This window comes from Pyrus communis, chromosome 10 (assembly GCF_963583255.1).
Source record: "Pyrus communis chromosome 10, drPyrComm1.1, whole genome shotgun sequence".
Lineage (NCBI taxonomy): Eukaryota > Viridiplantae > Streptophyta > Magnoliopsida > Rosales > Rosaceae > Pyrus > Pyrus communis.
The window spans coordinates 21,695,671-21,713,767 of NC_084812.1; the positions used below are offsets into that span (position 1 = coordinate 21,695,671).

The following is an 18,097-nucleotide window of genomic DNA, read 5'->3' on the forward strand; positions in this document are numbered from 1 at the left end:
ATTGGAAAATTCATTATTCCCTGCGAACCTACATTCTCATTTCCCCAAAAGACTTAAAAGTCAATGAATACTCTACAATTTAGAAAATGAGAATTCTTGTTTTCTCTAAATGATAACATTTTTTTTTTCTTTTAACGGATGCCACACACTAAGATTTTAACGTCATTCTCCACATGAATGTGACACGTCAATCAACATACTGTTAAATAATGAGTTGATTTTTCTATAATTATTGCAATTTGATTTGTTCAACTTTTACACCCATCAACATCCTCATTCTCCGGAAACCAAACAAAATTCCAAAGTAGAAATTATATGCAAAAATCTGCAACTATCATTTTTCCCAAAAGACTTAAAAATCAACTATATGTTTCAGTCCTAATAGTTTAGGAATGTTATTGTGTAAATCCTATTAAATCTTGGGATATCTTTGTGGGATTCTACCATACCTTATCTTTAGATATTATCCTATTGGAGTATGAAATTTACCTCCCTTACTATTATAAATAAAGACATACCCAAAAGACTGAAAAGTTAATTAAAATATTTTTCTTCTATTTTAAGTCTTGTGTCAATGAGTACCCTACTATTTCGAAAATGAGAATTCTTGCTTCTTCTAAACCATTACAATTTTTTTTTTTTTTTTTTTTTTTGCATTTAATAAATGTCTCACTCTAGGATTTCAGTGTCATTCTTCAAATTAACGTGACAAATCAATCAATGTATTCTTAAATGGTTAGTTGATTTTTCAAAATTGTTGAAATTTCATAAGTTCAACTTTTATACCCCATCAATATCCTCATCCTCTGGATGCAAAACAAAATTCCAAAGTGAAAAATTCATTATTCCCATTGCAAACCTACAATCTCGTTTCCCCAAAAAAGTTAAAAGTCAACGAATACTCTACGATTTAGAAAATGAGAATTCTTGTTTTCTCTAAATTATTACATTTTTTTTTTTAGTGGATGTCACACCCTATGATATTAACGTTGTTCTTCACATGAATGTGACACATCAATCAACGTACCGTTAAATATTGAGTTGATTTTTTTCCAAAATTGTTGCAATTTGATTGGTCAACTTTTACACCCATCAACATCCTCATTCTACGGGAACCAAACAAAATTCCGAAGTAGAAATTATATTATTCTAGCTGCAAATCTGCAACTCTTATTTTCTCCAAAAGACTTAAAAATCAACTATATGTTGCAATCCTAATAGTTTAGGAATGTGATCATGTAAATCTTATTAAATCATGGGATATCCTTGTGGAATTCTACCATATCTTATCTTTAGATATTATCCTATTAAAGTTGTAATCCTATTGAGGTATGAAATTTATCTTTCTTACTACTATAAATAATCTTAGTGAATTACCAAATTTATTGATAAATGATATCTTGCTATATTAATAGAATTTAGGTGGTCCCAAGGTTAATGTACGTTATAGGCAAGCACAACATAGAGAAAACTCAAACTTCTCAGTTCTTTAGGCATAAAAAAGTACCTAACCGAACCAACATCCTATTATGTACTCAAAGTTTGGTTGAGAAGTCAAATCTCGCACAAACATACAAAATCATTATATAAATACTGTTTGTTAGTAGCCTCTAACAAGGACAATGGGACTAAGAAAGAAACATTTCCCCGGGGAGAATCACGTAATGATATAGTTGAACTATGTTTGATTTTAGCACCAATAATCTGAGAGATATTCTTTTGTTGCTACATCACCCATTTACATGACTAATGTTGTAACACTCTTTAAATTTGCTTATAAGTTATATAACCAGACGGAAACAAAAAATTTGCTTATGGAGTTCAATAATGCGGTAGACAAAACAAGATGTAGCTTGATGAAACGACAAATTTGCTCGTGGGTCCAATGGAGAACTCATATGAGTGAAAACTGAAAAGCTAACTGTGCCGCATGCGATTAGGCAAGTGGCTCTATAATTTGCCTTGTACTAGTCAACAAATTTGAATCTATTATAATGATGGTTGTGCGCCTTGCAGGCCAATGGTAAGAGCCCACTTCACTTGGACGTCGATATTCTATGGTAATCTACAATAAAAAAAGAAAAAAAAATTTACACTCAGAAGTGCAGTGTGTTTAAAAAATAAGATCTTAATTATCAGAACAATCAAATACTTGTTAATAGTTTCATTTCTAGTAGTTTATTTATTTCCTCATATAAATCAATATGTAATCAACAATATCTTATTTGATTTTGGTTGAGGTACGGATTAAACTTGAAACGTATTTCAACATTCTGGAAGAGATGCGACTAGACCAATCTCTCTAGTTGGTAATGTAACTCATCCTAAAGTGATTATTGTTCAAGGAAAAGTAAATTCTTACTAATAATTCATCATTCCAATTTCACTAAGTTGCGGAATTATTGCTCTCAGTTTGTAAAAGTACTAAAACAAAAAAGAATGTTACAAAACATATAAATTTAAATGGGAAATTGAGAACCTAGAAACTTTGAAGGATCATGACTAAGCAAGCATGGCAACAATATGTCTATTGAAGCTAGTTAAGAACTGTGGTGTAAAAACTTGAGGAAAGATTTTTGCATAAAAGTTTAGTGGAAAAGTGATACATATTGGCCAACCATTGGTTTCAAGTGAAAAACCAAGCAATCCAACAAACCTCGAATGTACTTACGTAGTCAGACAAACATCTCGAGCTATCGAGCACATATGGTACTTAGGTACAATGGTTACACTTCTCATGAGTCCTTAGTAACATACGTAAGTGTGCGCGCACATATCTATCTATATATCTAAGTAGATATGTTACTCTAATTCAGCAATAGCTTCTAACTGAATGTTTTGATTTCTTGCAGGTGTAGTTGCATTTGTTCGTGCAGGACCTGTAGATGCAAAAGGATTGGGAGGCATGGTTAAGTTTTCTCCTCCTTCCAGCATTTGAACAACTTCTTTCATGGAAGGACGACCTGCTGGGTGCCACTGGATGCACCAGAGCCCTACAATTGCGAGTTTCTTTGGTGTTTTACCATCTCCTTCCTCCCCAAGATGGATTCGTAGGTCATCTCCTTCTTCTAGAAGATTATAGATCCATTCTGGATAGTAAATTTCAGTTGGGATTGCTGAGGTTGAATCAATATTCTTCCTTCCCCCTACCATCTCAAGCAGCAGCATTCCAAAACTATAGACGTCCGACTTATAGGACACATTTCCAAAGTTCCTGGAGAACACTTCAGGTGCAATGTAGCCCATAGTCCCTCTAGCTGTAGTCATGGACACTATGCTTTGATCCTTAGAACACAACTTGGCCAAACCAAAATCAGAAATTTTTGGAGTGAAATTGTCGTCTAATAAAACATTATGAGGCTTGATGTCGAAATGGAGGATTCGTTGATCACATTCCTGATGAAGATAATAAATTCCCTTGGCTATAGCAAGAGCAATATCTTGCAACTTGTCCCAACCAAGAAAACGATTGTTATTGTCTGCCGATGAAATGAAATTGTGTAGTGAACCATTGGCGAAGAACTCATAAACGAGAGCTCTGTTAAACCCATCAGCACAGAAACCAACCAAACGAACCACGTTGACATGGTGGATACTTCCCATCATTCCAACTTCCTTTATGAAATCTTCCCCATTTCCGTTGGAACTATTGAGAACTTTTACAGCAACAAAGCATTCAGAAGAAAGTTTTCCTTTGAAAACAGTTCCATAGGCTCCTTGGCCTAACTTGTCCTGGAATTGGTTTGTGATCCTCTTAATATCTGCATAGGAATACCTGCTTGGTTTGTGAGCGTTGTAATCTTCTAAAAACTTTTCAATCTTCAATTGACTCTCCTTTTCTTTTCGATTAGACCTATAGACACGATAGGCTGCAACGACCAGTAGTAATACAACAAATGATCCCAGGGTTGTACCTGAATCAAACAAATCCTTGAGTAAATAATAATATTCCCGACGGTCTAGCTAGCCATGAAATAAAATAAAAAGCCGTCAGACTACTCACCTGCGGCCACTAATTTCCTTGTTAGACCTGAAAAAAGCATTGACAAATTTAGTAATAGTGATGATCTACTGCTCGGACAAATTTAGTAATAGAAGAAAACAAATTACTCTTTGCCTAGTCATTTGAAATTCATATCAAATGCGTTGCATCTAGTTATTTGAAATATGTTCAGTCGGATGTTTGGTAGATAAGTAAGCAGCAAGTGCAATAATATAGCAGAATATATGTAAAATAAAACCAAGATTGAAAATATAGGCAGACTTACTAGGTTTGCTCAAGCGAACACATTGAATTTCAGTGTTGGTGTGATTGTACTTGATTCTACACTTGTTGCCCTCTGCCTCACACTCTTTACAATTTGATTTTACACATTGAATTTCAGTGTTGGTGTGATTGAATTTCAGTGCTGTATAACTCTTTTTCAACAGGGCAGTGGAGTAAGGTAGCGTTGGAATACATGGATTCTTCTTGCAAGTAGAATTGAGAGGCTGGCAATGAGATGTTGATGTTATCAACTTCTAAAGGCTTTAACAGCAGGCATTTACGCGGTTGATAGACTCGGACTTCCTGATGCTTGTAATCTATGCGTTTCACCAAGAATTTCACCACTACTCGGTGCTCCTGTCCGTAGTCACCCTCATTCGCATGGCAATCAGATGTCGGACTACAGTGATGTCCACGGTGAAACAGAATATGGATGGCCTCGCCATCATCCCCGCATTTGGATTTTTCACAAGCATAGGCATTCTGGGTTGCTCCGAGCAATGTTAACAAAGTCATTGAGAATATGCGAACCCAAGAGAGATTGAGCTGTAGCTGCTGCATTTCTGAGGTATTTTTTTTTCCAAGCAGAAGAACAAATAAATGTTAATAGTTTAACACAAAAGTCTTTATAGAGTACTTGACCATAAAAATGCAATTGATCTACGGGTTTACCCCAAAGACCACGTCACGGAAGCCTAGAAAGTATTTACTGTTTTGGTCAATACTTAATTCCACAGCGGAAAGAGAGAGTCATTCCCCTTTACATTTACACGTGTAAAATCTTTTCTTGTGCTTATATATAAATTATTTGTATTGTTACGCACTTTCTGTGTCAAACCTCGCTGATATTTTTCTCCATGGGAATGAGTGGAAGGTCCTCCTCTTCCTCCTCCTTGTCTATGCGGTTTTTAATTGCAGCTTTTATTGTTTTTAGCTTATCCCCTCAAACCATTTGTAACGCCGCCCGGCAAAAGTGTGCCCCTTCTTCCTGCGGCCATATCCGCAATATAAGCTACCCTTTTCGACTAAAGGGCGATCCGCGCCACTGCGGCGACTCAGGATACACTCTGTCTTGTGAGAACAATAAAACCATACTAAACATATCTTCATCTGGCGATTACTACGTACAGGCAATCAACTACCATAACCAAACAATCCGAATTGTCGATCCAGGCCTTGACAAGAGCAATTGCTCCTCCCTTCCTCTTCATTCTCTGTATCTTCCTTATCGGTATTATTGGTATCTTCCACTTCATCTTCCTTATCGGTATTATCGGTATTTCAAAATTCCGACGACACCTGGGAATTGTACAGCATCATCAGCGACATGTACGGAAATTGGCACAACAAATTTAACATTTTTCAAGTGTCCGCGTCAAATGAATTCATCTCTTTACGTGGACGCTGCTCCATGTTTTCCTGTTCAATCTGCTTCTACTTCATCTTCGTCGATGTCGTCATCCCAACCAAAATCGTATGGCTATGTCAAGATTGGATATTTAGAGGTAGGGCAGATGAAGGACGGTTGCAGCATAGAGCGAACGACTTATGCCTACTTGTTCGACGGCTACAACGCTTCTTATAAATCCATACACAATTCTCTGGTTTATGGATTTGAGCTTCAATATGCCCCTCATGGTCCCCTTCTCTGCGAAAACCAATTCTCTAGTTTGTGGATGTACAAGTGTTATCCGCACAGCGTTCCAGGTGAGTAGGGAATAAATCTCAATTTTCTTTTTTACTTCATTATCTTCTTTTGTAGGAAATTCATTCCTATAAAATAAATAAAATTAAAATTAAAAGACTATAATACTATTCACTTTAATGAAAAACCACATTAATGAAAAGCCTATAATACTATTCACTTTAATGAAAAACCACATTTTTACACCAAAAAGTCAATCCTGGTACTATTCACTTTACCCTTTATTTTGTCATTATCGTTAAAAATCAAAGTTTTCAAACCCTTTTTATTAGTTTTCCTAAATTAAAATTGCAGGGCATAGTCATCATTTGTCTCTTTTTTGGCCATCTTCAACTAAAAGAACTAAATAAATAGCTTTGTAAAAAGTTATATTTAAATAAAAATGTTAGGCTAATTTCATATACCATCTTCAATTGAAGAGACTAAACATAGCCATTTAATAATTTATTAGTTTTAAACTTATATTTTAAATTTATTGGTTAATTTAAGTAAACTATTTTTGGATGTTTTTAAAATTACTCATTGAATTTGAATCAATTATTGTAACTAAGGAGTTGAGCACCAAAAAAGGTTAAAAAGAGGGCTACATTTAACCAGTATGTCATGTTTTAGCTTGTGGACCATTAGAGATGACGAAATATGTTAGGCAAAGAAATAAAAAGTTTGAGCAAGTGACCATTTACTACAATGGTGGAAATGTATTATGCTCTTACATGATGACATGAGTTCGAATTCTGTCAGTGGCTAATCTAACATTTAACTTACTAACGTAAAAAAATAAAAAAATAAATAAAAGTTTGAAATTTTAATTTAAAATCAACGGGTGTGGACCCAAGTATTTTACATTTTTCCCTCTTTGCCACTGCAGGTTTTTTCCAATTGCTATGGGGACTGATTCCATGTAAGAGATTTATATATGGGAGATTATATGACATTTAATTTATCCTCTATTTCGAGAGTTCTTATTATTCCTTTTGAATTGGTTTGACCCTTTGGCTTACACCCCTTCATCAAGAGGTGCTACTTCCTAAAGAACGTGTCTTTTCAATTTGAATTGATATCCAAATATTCAAACATGTTGTGAACTCTAAGAACATTTATAAAGAAGATGTTAAATCCAAAACATCGAAGTATTTTAACAAAAAAAAAAATATAGTATAATATTAAATTATAAAATAATAATTTATTTTATTTATTATTTATAATCTCTCCTATTTTCACTCTCTCTCCTGTTCCTCATTTTCTCCGCCACTATTCCTCCCTCATCTCAATTCTCGACTTCACTGGATCTTCGAGAGCAACCCCGTCGTCAGTGGTCGCATGGCCACCGTCAACATCTCCACCCACACCTTCGAGGCCGGCGCCTCCATTCTCCACTCCAGGAACTTGCACGCTTTGAACTACACCAATCTCCTCAACCCCGTCGTCAAATGCCCCTCCTCCTCTATTCTGCGCTTCAAATCAAAGCTTCCCTTTGCTGATGAGATTGTTTTGCTTTCCAATTCACTCCTCATGCTCTTCAGATACGGCTTCTCCCTTGTCAGGATGGACAAGGTTGTTGAGGTATAAAAGTAAATAAATAAAAGGTTTGTTTTTTGGTTTTAACTTAGGGTTTTTTTGTTGAATTTGGTAAATTTCTTTGTGTGGTACAGGTAAGATTGTTTGGCATCTTATTAATTTATTGGGTGTTAATTTGGTGAAGTCCTTGCCTATGAGAATCATCAATCCTGCTACTGAAGAAATCATGGTCCTTTTCTCACCCTAAGCATTTCTGTCAATTAAATTAATTTCTGGGTTGTTTTCTAAATTTAATTACTGTTTAATCATCGCATTTGATCGTGTGTAGGATCTAGAAGGAGGAGAGGGATAGTCGTTGGTGCAATGGTGGTGGTGGTGGTGGTGTTGAGCGGGAGTGGGATGGACGGCGGCGGTCCTAGGGGTCTGATGCGGGGGCAGAACGAGGGAGTAGGAAAGAGGTCCTTCCAATTTGTTGCAGGGACAAGGACTCATTTTGAAAAACTAACGAGGGTGTAGGAAAGTTTCATTAAACATGATGTTTTGGAAAAGGGCTAGATTTTCAAAGCTATGTTTTGCTGCTTGAGCTTTAGTCTTTTTATTCACCCTCAATTTAAAAAAGCTGGTTTTAGAGTGTTTACCAAACACTAAAAAGACCCCAACTTTTTTTCATACCTGCATTTTTTTATAATTTCAGCTGTACCAAACTAATACTAAGAGCCCCAGACTTTCTTTAATTACACTGTATTTTTGTTAAACCTTACAAGAGTGGTATTTAATCAATCACATAAACATGTACCTAACAAATAATATAGTGCATCCTCTATGGATATGAAAAACTGCAACAAATTTCAATGTTAATCCAGGTGTGCGTAGGAGCGATATGTTTGTAACTACCTCCAGGGTATATGTATGATGGCTTATGAGAAATTGGAAACCAAAATAGCTCCCATAATTTATTAGGGGCTATATCTATGATGGCTTAACAGAAATGTTTATCTATAATAATGCTTTGCAATTCGAAAACTAGCTAGTTATTTCTCTTTGATTTTGTTAATATATCTTCTTGTATTTCTTGGGTATTTAATGTTCTTCACAATATTCACTTTGCAAAGTTCAAGCTCTAATCAAGTTTGTTTTACTCTTGGTTCTGTTCTAAACGCAGATTTGGGACTCTTTATATCCATTTGTTTAGGTAAGAGCTTTGCTGATATATATGATATCCAATATTGAGCATATACTTTGATCCAAGACAACAAGTCAATTTCGTTTCTCATGATGTATTTTGTGATTTACTCCAATGTTCAGTACTACTTGGCGTGGCAAAATTTCTATTTGGGGCACCATTCGTGACTGCGTTTTTGATCTATACATGGAAAAGAAGACATTTGTCAATGTACAACTCCATAGAAGAATTTTTGCATGGTGAAAAGAATTTTGTGCCAATAAGGTATTCGTACTCGAACATCACGAAGATGTCTAACAAATTTAAAGAAAAACTTGGTGAAGGAGGGTATGGATCAGTATTCAAAGCAAGGTTACGGAGTGGACGTTTTGCGGCAATTAAGATGTTGGATGAGCCCAAAGGCAATGGACAAGATTTCATCAGCGAGGTAAATACTATTGGGAGGATTCACCATGTTAATGTGGTTCAGCTTGTTGGTTATTGTGTTGAGGGATCGAAGCGTGCTTTGGTATATGATTTCATGCTCAACGGATCTCTTGATAAATACATTTATTGCAAGGAAGGAAGTATCCCATTAAGTTGCAAGACAACGTACGAAATTTCTCTTGGAGTGGCTCGAGGGATTAAATATCTACATGAAGGTTGTGACATGCAAATATTACATTTTGACATCAAGCCTCACAACATTCTTCTTGATGAGAATTTCATACCGAAGATTTCTGACTTTGGGCTTGCAAAATTATACCCGGTAGATAATAGCATTGTGTCTCTAACAGGGGCAAGGGGTACAATGGGATACATGGCTCCTGAGCTATTCTACCACAATATTGGCGGTGTTTCATTTAAAGCGGATGTTTATAGTTTTGGAATGTTGTTGATGGAAATGGCAAGCAGAAGGAAGAATTTGAATGCAGCAGAGCATTCAAGTCAACTTTACTTCCCTTCATGGGTTTACAATCAATATAATGAAGGAAAGGACTTCGAGGTGGGAGAAGTTGTAGAGGAGGAAAAACAATTAACAAAAAAAATGATTATAACCGCCTTGTGGTGTATACAATTGAAGCCAAGCGATCGACCTTCAATGAAGGAAGTCCTAGAGATGCTGGAAGGAGCTGTTGAATTACTTCGAATGCCTCCGGAGCCTCTTCTATATCCACGAGAGATGCCCGTAGGCGCTCCTAATGGTAATCTGAATCCAACATATTCCAAGGCGGAGTTAACATCTTCTTTGACGGGCAGGTGAAGACACGCAACTAGCATAGGCTCTGTCAGTTTGAATCTCAATGCAATGTTTCTGGTTTTGTAGTAGTACTGTTTGCTTGTACATTGAACGTGATGTTAAATATGTTTAGTACGGCCTATTTTCATGATTCCAGGGATAAATAATGACCTGTTTGGTACTACTTGAATCCAACTTTTTTAACTCAAAAACAATTTTCAAGTTTTAGATTTTAAAAACTTATTTGGACTATTTTAAAAAACTGAACTCAAGACTGACTCAAAAATATAGTTTATTATCTAAAAACATAAAAAGTGAGTTTTTAGAGTTTTTAAATTTAAACTCACTTATTTCTTTTCTCTTCCTCCTTCCCTCTCACTCCAAATCTCTCTTTTCTTCTTTCACTCTTTTTTTTTATTTTTTTTTTTTTTTTTTTTTACCTTTTCCGTCTCTTCTCCAATCTGCTCTCTTCTTTTTTTAGGTTCTTTCTCTCACTCATTTTCCTCTCTATCTTGTTCGATCCTCTCTTCTTTCTCTTTCCTTCAATCATCTTTTACTTTATTTCCTCATCTCTTCTCTTTCTCCCTATCTTACGATCCCCTCTTTTTAAATTTTTTTTTTTAGTTTAAGTTGTAAGATTTAAAATTTTTAAATCGCAAATCAATCAAGTTTTGAATCTTAAAAAAAATTATTTTTAAGAAATGTTAAAAGAAATGTTTTGATAAATGGTAAAAACATTTCAAATAAGATACCCAACATGCCCTAACATATTTCATGAAGGACACCGTTGTATGATTCATGAAGACGATATTTTCTAATTTTTGTTCCAAGAAATTATTAGTTGTGATGATTGTTCGCTCGTGCTGGTAATTCTGGTTCTCGGGCTCATGCCGGCTGCACTTACATAGCTCCGGTTGTTATTTGTTAGTGGAGGGAGGGACCTCCTTGGTCAATCTTTGAAACCCTTTTCTTTTTTATTTTTGTTTCTGTGAGTACAGCGATATATTTACACTAAGTGAGGGAGGTTAGTTTAGGCTACATAATGGACAATCTAATTTGGTATCGAATTTTCCATCTACGAGATTCGGACCTAAGATCTTTTACTTACAAGTAAAGAGGAATATTATTTGACTATAGTACGGAGTGGCAATATTCGAAACCTTGTAGTTTGCCAAGTCATTTCTTGGTCAAAAGATTTTGCAGAAAGTTAAGGTTTTACCATAAAACTAATTGGCAATATGAGAGTAGCCTAATTACTTAAGCACATGTAAGGTCCCTTTTTCCCCCGACGTGGAATGCAGTCTCAAAAAATTTTCTGTCTGAGAATTCTTCCTTTACTATTTGAAATGCTGCCTGCTTTGTACTGCGCAACCAGTTTATAGCTTTGGTGGAGGACTTAGCCTCCTCGTTATAATTTCCTAAGAATCTTGAACGTAATGTCTATCACTAGCTGGAGCATCATTGTAATTGTAAGCCAAAGGGAAGATTTGTTGATCACGTCCTTGGTGAAGATATTCAATTCCTTTGGCAAATAGCTAGATCTTGCAGCTTATCCCAACCAAGAAATTTGTTGTTATTGTCTGCTGATGAAATGAAATCATGTAGTGATCTAATGAACAAAAGCTCGTCTAAATCCATCAACGCAGAAGCCAACCAAGGGAATAGCATGGTTGATGTGACCCATTGTTCCCACTTTATTTATGAACTCGTACGGATCTCCCCTTCCAATTGTATAACATCATGTGGTTTACCACATCGTTTTCCGAACACACTAAAATATCTCTCTTTCCTTAGAACTATTGAGGACCAGCAAAAGATAGCTTTCCGTTAAGGTAAGAGATCCTCTCCGGATCTTTTCCACTAAATTCACCCTATCAATCAATCCGAGCCCTTGAAATTTTGATTAAATGGCTAAAATTATTATAACTTTTAAAGATGCCCTCTGCTTTTAACCGTTGGATCAAATTTCAAGGATCCGGATTGATTGATAGGGTAGAGTTGGTGAAAGGGATCCGAAGATGATCTCTTTCCTCTCTTTAAAAACAGTTCCTAGGCCTAACTTGTCTATGAACTGATTTGTAATCCTCTTAATAACTTGTCTATGAATAACTGTTAGGAAGTGTTGTTAATTCCTCTATGCAACAAAGTAGTCTGTGGAGTTCTCAAGAAATGCCATCAGTGGACCTGTATGCATTGTTCAGACAGCACTCAACAGACCTGAATAATAGTTCTGTAAAAAGGCCAAGCACTGGACATCATTGTTCCAACTATAGTAATCAGCGTGAGGGGAACCTAATCTTCCCATTAGAAAACACGTCAGTCAGAGAGCCTGGAAAACATACTGAACCACTTATGGGAAATAAGAGTGGTAGCATAAAGCATGTCAATAATGTCAGTAAGCTCAGCAAAAAATCTATCAGACGCTGATGGTAAGCATATACTCATGGAAAATCAATCAGTTGATTCAAATTTACAGGAGCAACTGTTTTCTCATGGTCAGTCACATAATGAGACAAGTACACATACTTCAAAAAGAAGAAAAGGAAAGGCGGACAGCGAGAAAAAGAATGCAGTTGACTGGGACATCCTGAGAAAGCAGGTGCAAGCCAAAGGTAGGAAAAAGGAAAGAAATAAAGACATAATGGACTCACTGGATTATGAAGCAATCAAAAATGCTAATGTCAAAGAAATTTCTGAGGCAATCAAGGAACGAGGGATGAACATCATGCTAGCAGAACGGATCCAGGTACTCTACTATTAGTATTCAGTCCAAGACTTCATGCTTGTTCATTGCATCGCTAATTTTCTCCAGATAACATCACTTGATAGGTTAAGACTATCCCTCGCGATAACACTGGTTGCACAATGTTTGTAGGAATTCCTAAACCGACTGTTTAAAGAACATGGAAGCATCGATCTGGAATGGTTAAGAGATGTTCCTCCTGATGAAGCAAAGTAAGTCATTCCACAATTCATTATCTTGTAGAACGTTACAGCTACCCCCTTTATGCCATTAACAAGGCCATTATTCATCAGGTTTTGTATACAGTTATCACTTTTCCTGCAGGGATTATCTATTAAGCATACGAGGCTTGGGCTTGAAAAGTGTGGAGTGTGTCCGGCTTTTAACACTTCACCACCTTGCTTTCCCGGTAACAATTATGCGACTACTAAATACTAATTATGTTACAAGAGCCTGGGGATATCTTAAAATCAATGAAATTATATGTTCTTTGCTCAATATAGGTTGATACTAATGTTGGAAGGATAGCAGTAAGACTGGGATGGGTCCCCCTCCAACCATTACCTGAATCACTCCAGTTACACCTCCTAGAAATGTAAGAAATGATAGTTTGGTAAATGAATGCTTACTTTTCCAGTACTGGAAAATGCTAACCGTATTCCCTCTAGGTACCCAATGCTGGAATCAATTCAAAAGTATCTATGGCCAAGATTATGCAAAATTGATCAACGAACCCTGTAAGTTCATAGCTTCATAAACTTTTCATATAAATTTGAGAGCACTACTTTCAAGTGCAAAAGTTCATGTAATTTTGTTTATATTTGTCGACTTATGCTTTTACTGATTAATTGACTATTGAACCATATTTATGAGCTGCACTACCAGATGATTACATTTGGAAAGGTATGCATGCTGTTTCACCAGTTAGAAATATTATCTGTGATCAAACAAAAATAAATTAAGTACCTCATATTTTGATCGTTATGCAGGTTTTCTGCACAAAGAGTAAACCAAATTGCAATGCATGTCCAATGAGAGGAGAATGCAGACACTTTGCAAGTGCTTTTGCAAGGTTTGAACAATAATCTCTGATAATTTACATATATGTTGATGCCACTGTGCAGGAAAAAAAAAAATAGATTGTAGCAAGTCATCAGAATCTCCAGATATCTCGAGACACGGGATTCAGGGTCAATTACATAATAATCAGAAATTTATAAGGAACTAAGAATCATAGATAGTTTCATGGAGAATCTATAGTTGTATAACTCTACGTTTCACTATTCACGTGGAACAATTAGGAGATTGTATTGAGAAAATTGATACCAACCATGTTTGGTGCAGTGCAAGGCTTGCCCGGCCAGGTCCAGAAAAAAAGAGCGTTGTGAATTCAAGTGTTCCAATTGCAGCCGGGATAAACCCTACAATAGCTGTCACTCCCATGTCACTGCCTCCACCTGAAATCAACTCACTCCAGATAGCAGGTATTGAGATTAACAAGTGTGAACCAATCATTGAAGAACCAGCATCCCCAGAACAAGTGTTCACTGAGCTATCACAAAGTGACATCGAGGACTTGTTCTACGAGGATCCAGATGAGATTCCTACCATCAAACTCAACATGGAACAGTTAACATCGACATTACAAAACTATATGCAAGAGAAGATGGAGCTTCAAGAAGGTGACATGTCCAAGGCCTTAGTTTCCTTGAATTCGGAAGCTGCTTCTATCCCTACACCCAAGCTAAAGAATGTCAGTCGACTACGAACAGAGCACCAAGTGTAAGTACATTTCATCCCATAGTCACAAACCCACATATTCCTTGCAAAACACTGAACACAAACTGAAATATAGTAGGGCCAAAGTCCACAGCATGTTCAATCTAGGAAAACAAACTTAGCGTCTAAATTTTGAATTTGCCACCGTCAGAATTCTTGCAGGAATTTTAACAACTCTCTGCCTGGAGCCATACGTTCTGAGTTTTGGCACACATACCTATACAAGCATGTGTATACAGGCATAACTGTAAATCCTCTGACACCCTTATACATTCTGTGCTGGTATAATGCAGGTATGAACTACCAGATTCACATCCACTCTTAAAAGGGGTAGGTTAAAATTATATATATTATATCTACAATACAAATTATATATATTATATCTACAATACATGAAGCGTTCTAATTCTCAATTAATCACCATTCAACTTTACAGATGGACAGACGGGAACCAGATGATCCGAGCCCTTACCTTCTTGCTATATGGACACCAGGTAAGCTCCAGACATAAAAGAACTGAGATACATTGTTAAGGATCTTGAGATCAATTCAAATTTAATGCATTTGATTTAGTAAGCCAAGTTAGAACTTGGGATACAGATGCATGGATGGCCTAGCACTAGCTAAATTTGACATCAGATGAATGAAGTCGAAATATTGTACATCTTACTAAGTGATACATTTATTTTACTTATATCAGGTGAGACTTCAAATTCAATTCAACCACCAGAAAGCAGGTGTGGCTCCCAAGACCAACACAAATTGTGCAATGAGAAGACATGTTTTTCGTGTAATAGTATAAGAGAAGAAAATTCACAAACAGTCAGAGGGACGATTTTGGTGAGAAAAATTGATTGTTGTAATAAGTCAAAGACAATAAACTACATGCATTTGTTTACCAAAATTTAATTTAACTTGTTGCAGATACCTTGTAGAACAGCAATGAGAGGGAGCTTTCCACTCAACGGCACATATTTTCAAGTTAATGAGGTGAGTCTTATTGAAACTAATCTCCTTGAAGTTTATCTACAGAGCACAGTCTGGACAAAATTAATAGTGGTCCAGAATCCTGTACTCCACTTCTGTCAGCCAGAATGTTAGAGCCATTACTTCCAGATTTATAAACAAAGTTCTATCACGATGCAGATGTTCGCAGATCATGAGTCTAGTCACAACCCAATAGATGCTCCAAGGGGGTGGATATGGAATTTGCGAAGACGGACCGTATACTCTGGAACTTCTGTATCGACAATACTCAGAGGTAAGTGATATTAAGGACCGTATAATTATGTCCACCAGCTCTATCAACAGAGGGAATTCAATACTGCTTTTGGAGAGGTATGTGATACTAACTTCAGTTCTTCATAATACTTTGCGATAACTATCATGAGTTATCTTCTCAGGACTAGTTATATAACAAAGGTATACTTACCATGGTTTAAGAAAAAGAAAATGTAAATGATAAACTTTGAACTAATTTGTAATTTTTGATGCAAAAGACAAATCATTGATAGTGCAATTATATGTAATTAGCCAAAGGATAATTAAGATATTTGACTGATGATTTCTCGAGTCTTGAGTGAGTGTCTTCAAAAGAAGGGGAAATAAGAGGGAAAGAAATCTGACGAAGTTTTGGTGTGACTGTTGAAAACATTGTATTAAAAACCGGTGTATGTAATTTAGCAGTACAAAGTGACAAACAAGTTTACTTATTGACTGATTGATTTATATGCAGGATATGTGTGTGTGAAAGGATTTGAAAGAAAAACAAGAGCACCATGACCCTTAATGCCCAGATTGCATTTTCCTGCAAGTAAGTTGACCAGGACAAAAAATGAAGGGAAGAAACAGCATTGATCATGGTGCAAAGAAGATTTTCATCACACGACTGACTGTGAGAAGAACAATGACTAACAAATTCTATTGCATTCAATTATTTTTCCTCTAGATGAGCGTTGACTATATGACAGGCAGGCAGCTGATAGCAAAGTATCATGCACAATATGTGAGATCTCATGATCAGTTGATTGTAGCCTGTATGTACATTAGTATTTTTCAATAAATGCCCAAAAAAGAGCAATCCTTCCGAAAAATGTCGCATTGTCACTATCCAAAAGAAGAAGATTTCTTCGGCAGTCAATAAACAAAAAGAAAAATTACATGTATGGATGCGTGAATACAGAATATACATTAGATGAAGTGATACAAAGCGGAAAAAGGCAAAAGACTGAGGTAAACGAATTATCACAAGTACAGCCGGCCTATACTTAAACAAGAATGCCGTGTCGTCCAGCGGAGCCTAGAAGAAGGTGACATGGCCAGACAGCTGACTCCTTTTCAATAGAAAGGAATAGCCAAACCAAACCAACTGGTAGGTCAATCTCAGAAATCTTATCCGCCAGCAAACCGGAGACGCAATGCAGAATTCAGAAACATATTTTAATCCCTAATGCCAGCCATTTCCACATTCTTCTTCTTAAGTCTTTTCCCACTATATGGGGTCGGTTGTGGGGGGATGCAACATGAGGACTTCCCAAGAGGTCACCAATTCTAGTACTACTCTCACCCAAAACTCGCTTAACTTTGGAGTTCAGATGGGATCCGGTGCATGTGAGTTGGTATGATCGCATCTTAAGGATTCAACGTAAGATAGGAGTGCCGGTCGACTACCTGACCCCCTCCTCCTCCTCCTTTATCTGGGCTTGGAACCGGCAATGTAAGATAAACTTACACAGATGGAGTTCCAGTCATTTCCACATTGCAGAAGAAAGTGTACTCTTAGTCGAAATATTCGACATGCTAACAATCTTTTGCTTGTATTTTAAATCCTAGATATCTGAGGTCGTCAAGGGTATGAACAAAGTTACAGGTAACATTCAAATCATACAGAAACTCGACTGTTAAAAAGATCTAAAAACATTTAGAACAATTTCTACACAAAAGAAATATGATTAAAGAATTTAATCAAATATTACACTGCTCAAGAAAGCTTCGATTCATTTAACAACCAACGTTTTAAATGAAGTTAGCTGCAACTATACTAATATTTCGAAGATAGGCAGCCACAACGTTGTAAATGACATTTACCTGCAATTGTAGAATGATGATGATGAAGAAATCCTCTCAAGCTTCTATTACTACATTATTTTAAAGCTGATACCACTCACAGTACTTCCGTTGAGCTAATATACCTCAAATAAAAACCTGCCTCCAAGACATTAACTTAAAATGGCATCAAGAATAATAAATGTGTTGAAAAGTCTCATGGGCAATGAATGCCCACAGTTTCATTTGTGAAAGTTTTCTGCATGGGCAAAGTTTTCAATGCCCATGCAAAGTGAAAGTGGAAAATGAATTGTAATGTCAGAGGACGCATTATAAATTTCAAGATGCATTAACTGCATCAGTTTGGAGTTGCTCTATAAATAGAGCACTCCGCATGTAACAGAAAAAACAAGAAGAAGAAAAAACAAGAGAGAAATATTAGTAACATCATCTATTCCTCTGCTTTTTATTTATTATCTACCTGTGCTATAGTTTTTGTGTGGCATTTTACATCTACCTTGCACCTACCACTTAAAAGGTTATCTCTCAAACTTTAACCCTTTTATAACACGTTATCAGCACGAGTATCTAAATATAATTATTCTCTCATCTTTCTTCGTCGAACGAATGAAAGAAAG

At 36.2% G+C, this 18,097-nt stretch overlaps 1 protein-coding gene, 1 long non-coding RNA gene, 1 other non-coding gene and 2 pseudogenes across 3 annotated transcripts; 3 read left to right on the top strand and 2 right to left on the bottom strand.

Moving 5' to 3' along the window:
* Nucleotides 1-2,555: 2,555 nt before the first annotated feature.
* Nucleotides 2,556-4,982, bottom strand: LOC137748489 (rust resistance kinase Lr10-like; annotated as a pseudogene).
* Nucleotides 4,983-5,008: 26 nt separating this feature from the next.
* On the top strand, nt 5,009-10,016 carry LOC137748000 (rust resistance kinase Lr10-like). Its single transcript, XM_068488114.1, has 2 exons — nt 5,009-5,980; nt 8,796-10,016. Exons 1-2 carry the CDS (start codon nt 5,125-5,127, stop codon nt 9,914-9,916), a joined length of 1,977 nt encoding a protein of 658 aa, XP_068344215.1. The 5' UTR covers nt 5,009-5,124; the 3' UTR covers nt 9,917-10,016.
* Nucleotides 7,131-8,019, top strand: LOC137748490 (uncharacterized). Its single transcript, XR_011070068.1, has 3 exons — nt 7,131-7,535; nt 7,625-7,719; nt 7,819-8,019. It is a non-coding gene; the product is annotated as an uncharacterized lncRNA (long non-coding RNA).
* Nucleotides 10,017-12,281: 2,265 nt separating the features above from the next.
* Nucleotides 12,282-16,271, top strand: LOC137748001 (transcriptional activator DEMETER-like; annotated as a pseudogene).
* A 655-nt stretch (nt 16,272-16,926) lies between these two features.
* On the bottom strand, nt 16,927-17,046 carry LOC137749075 (5S ribosomal RNA). The gene has a single exon (XR_011070152.1). It is a non-coding gene; the product is annotated as a 5S ribosomal RNA (ribosomal RNA).
* Between the last annotated feature and the right edge of the window lie 1,051 nt (nt 17,047-18,097).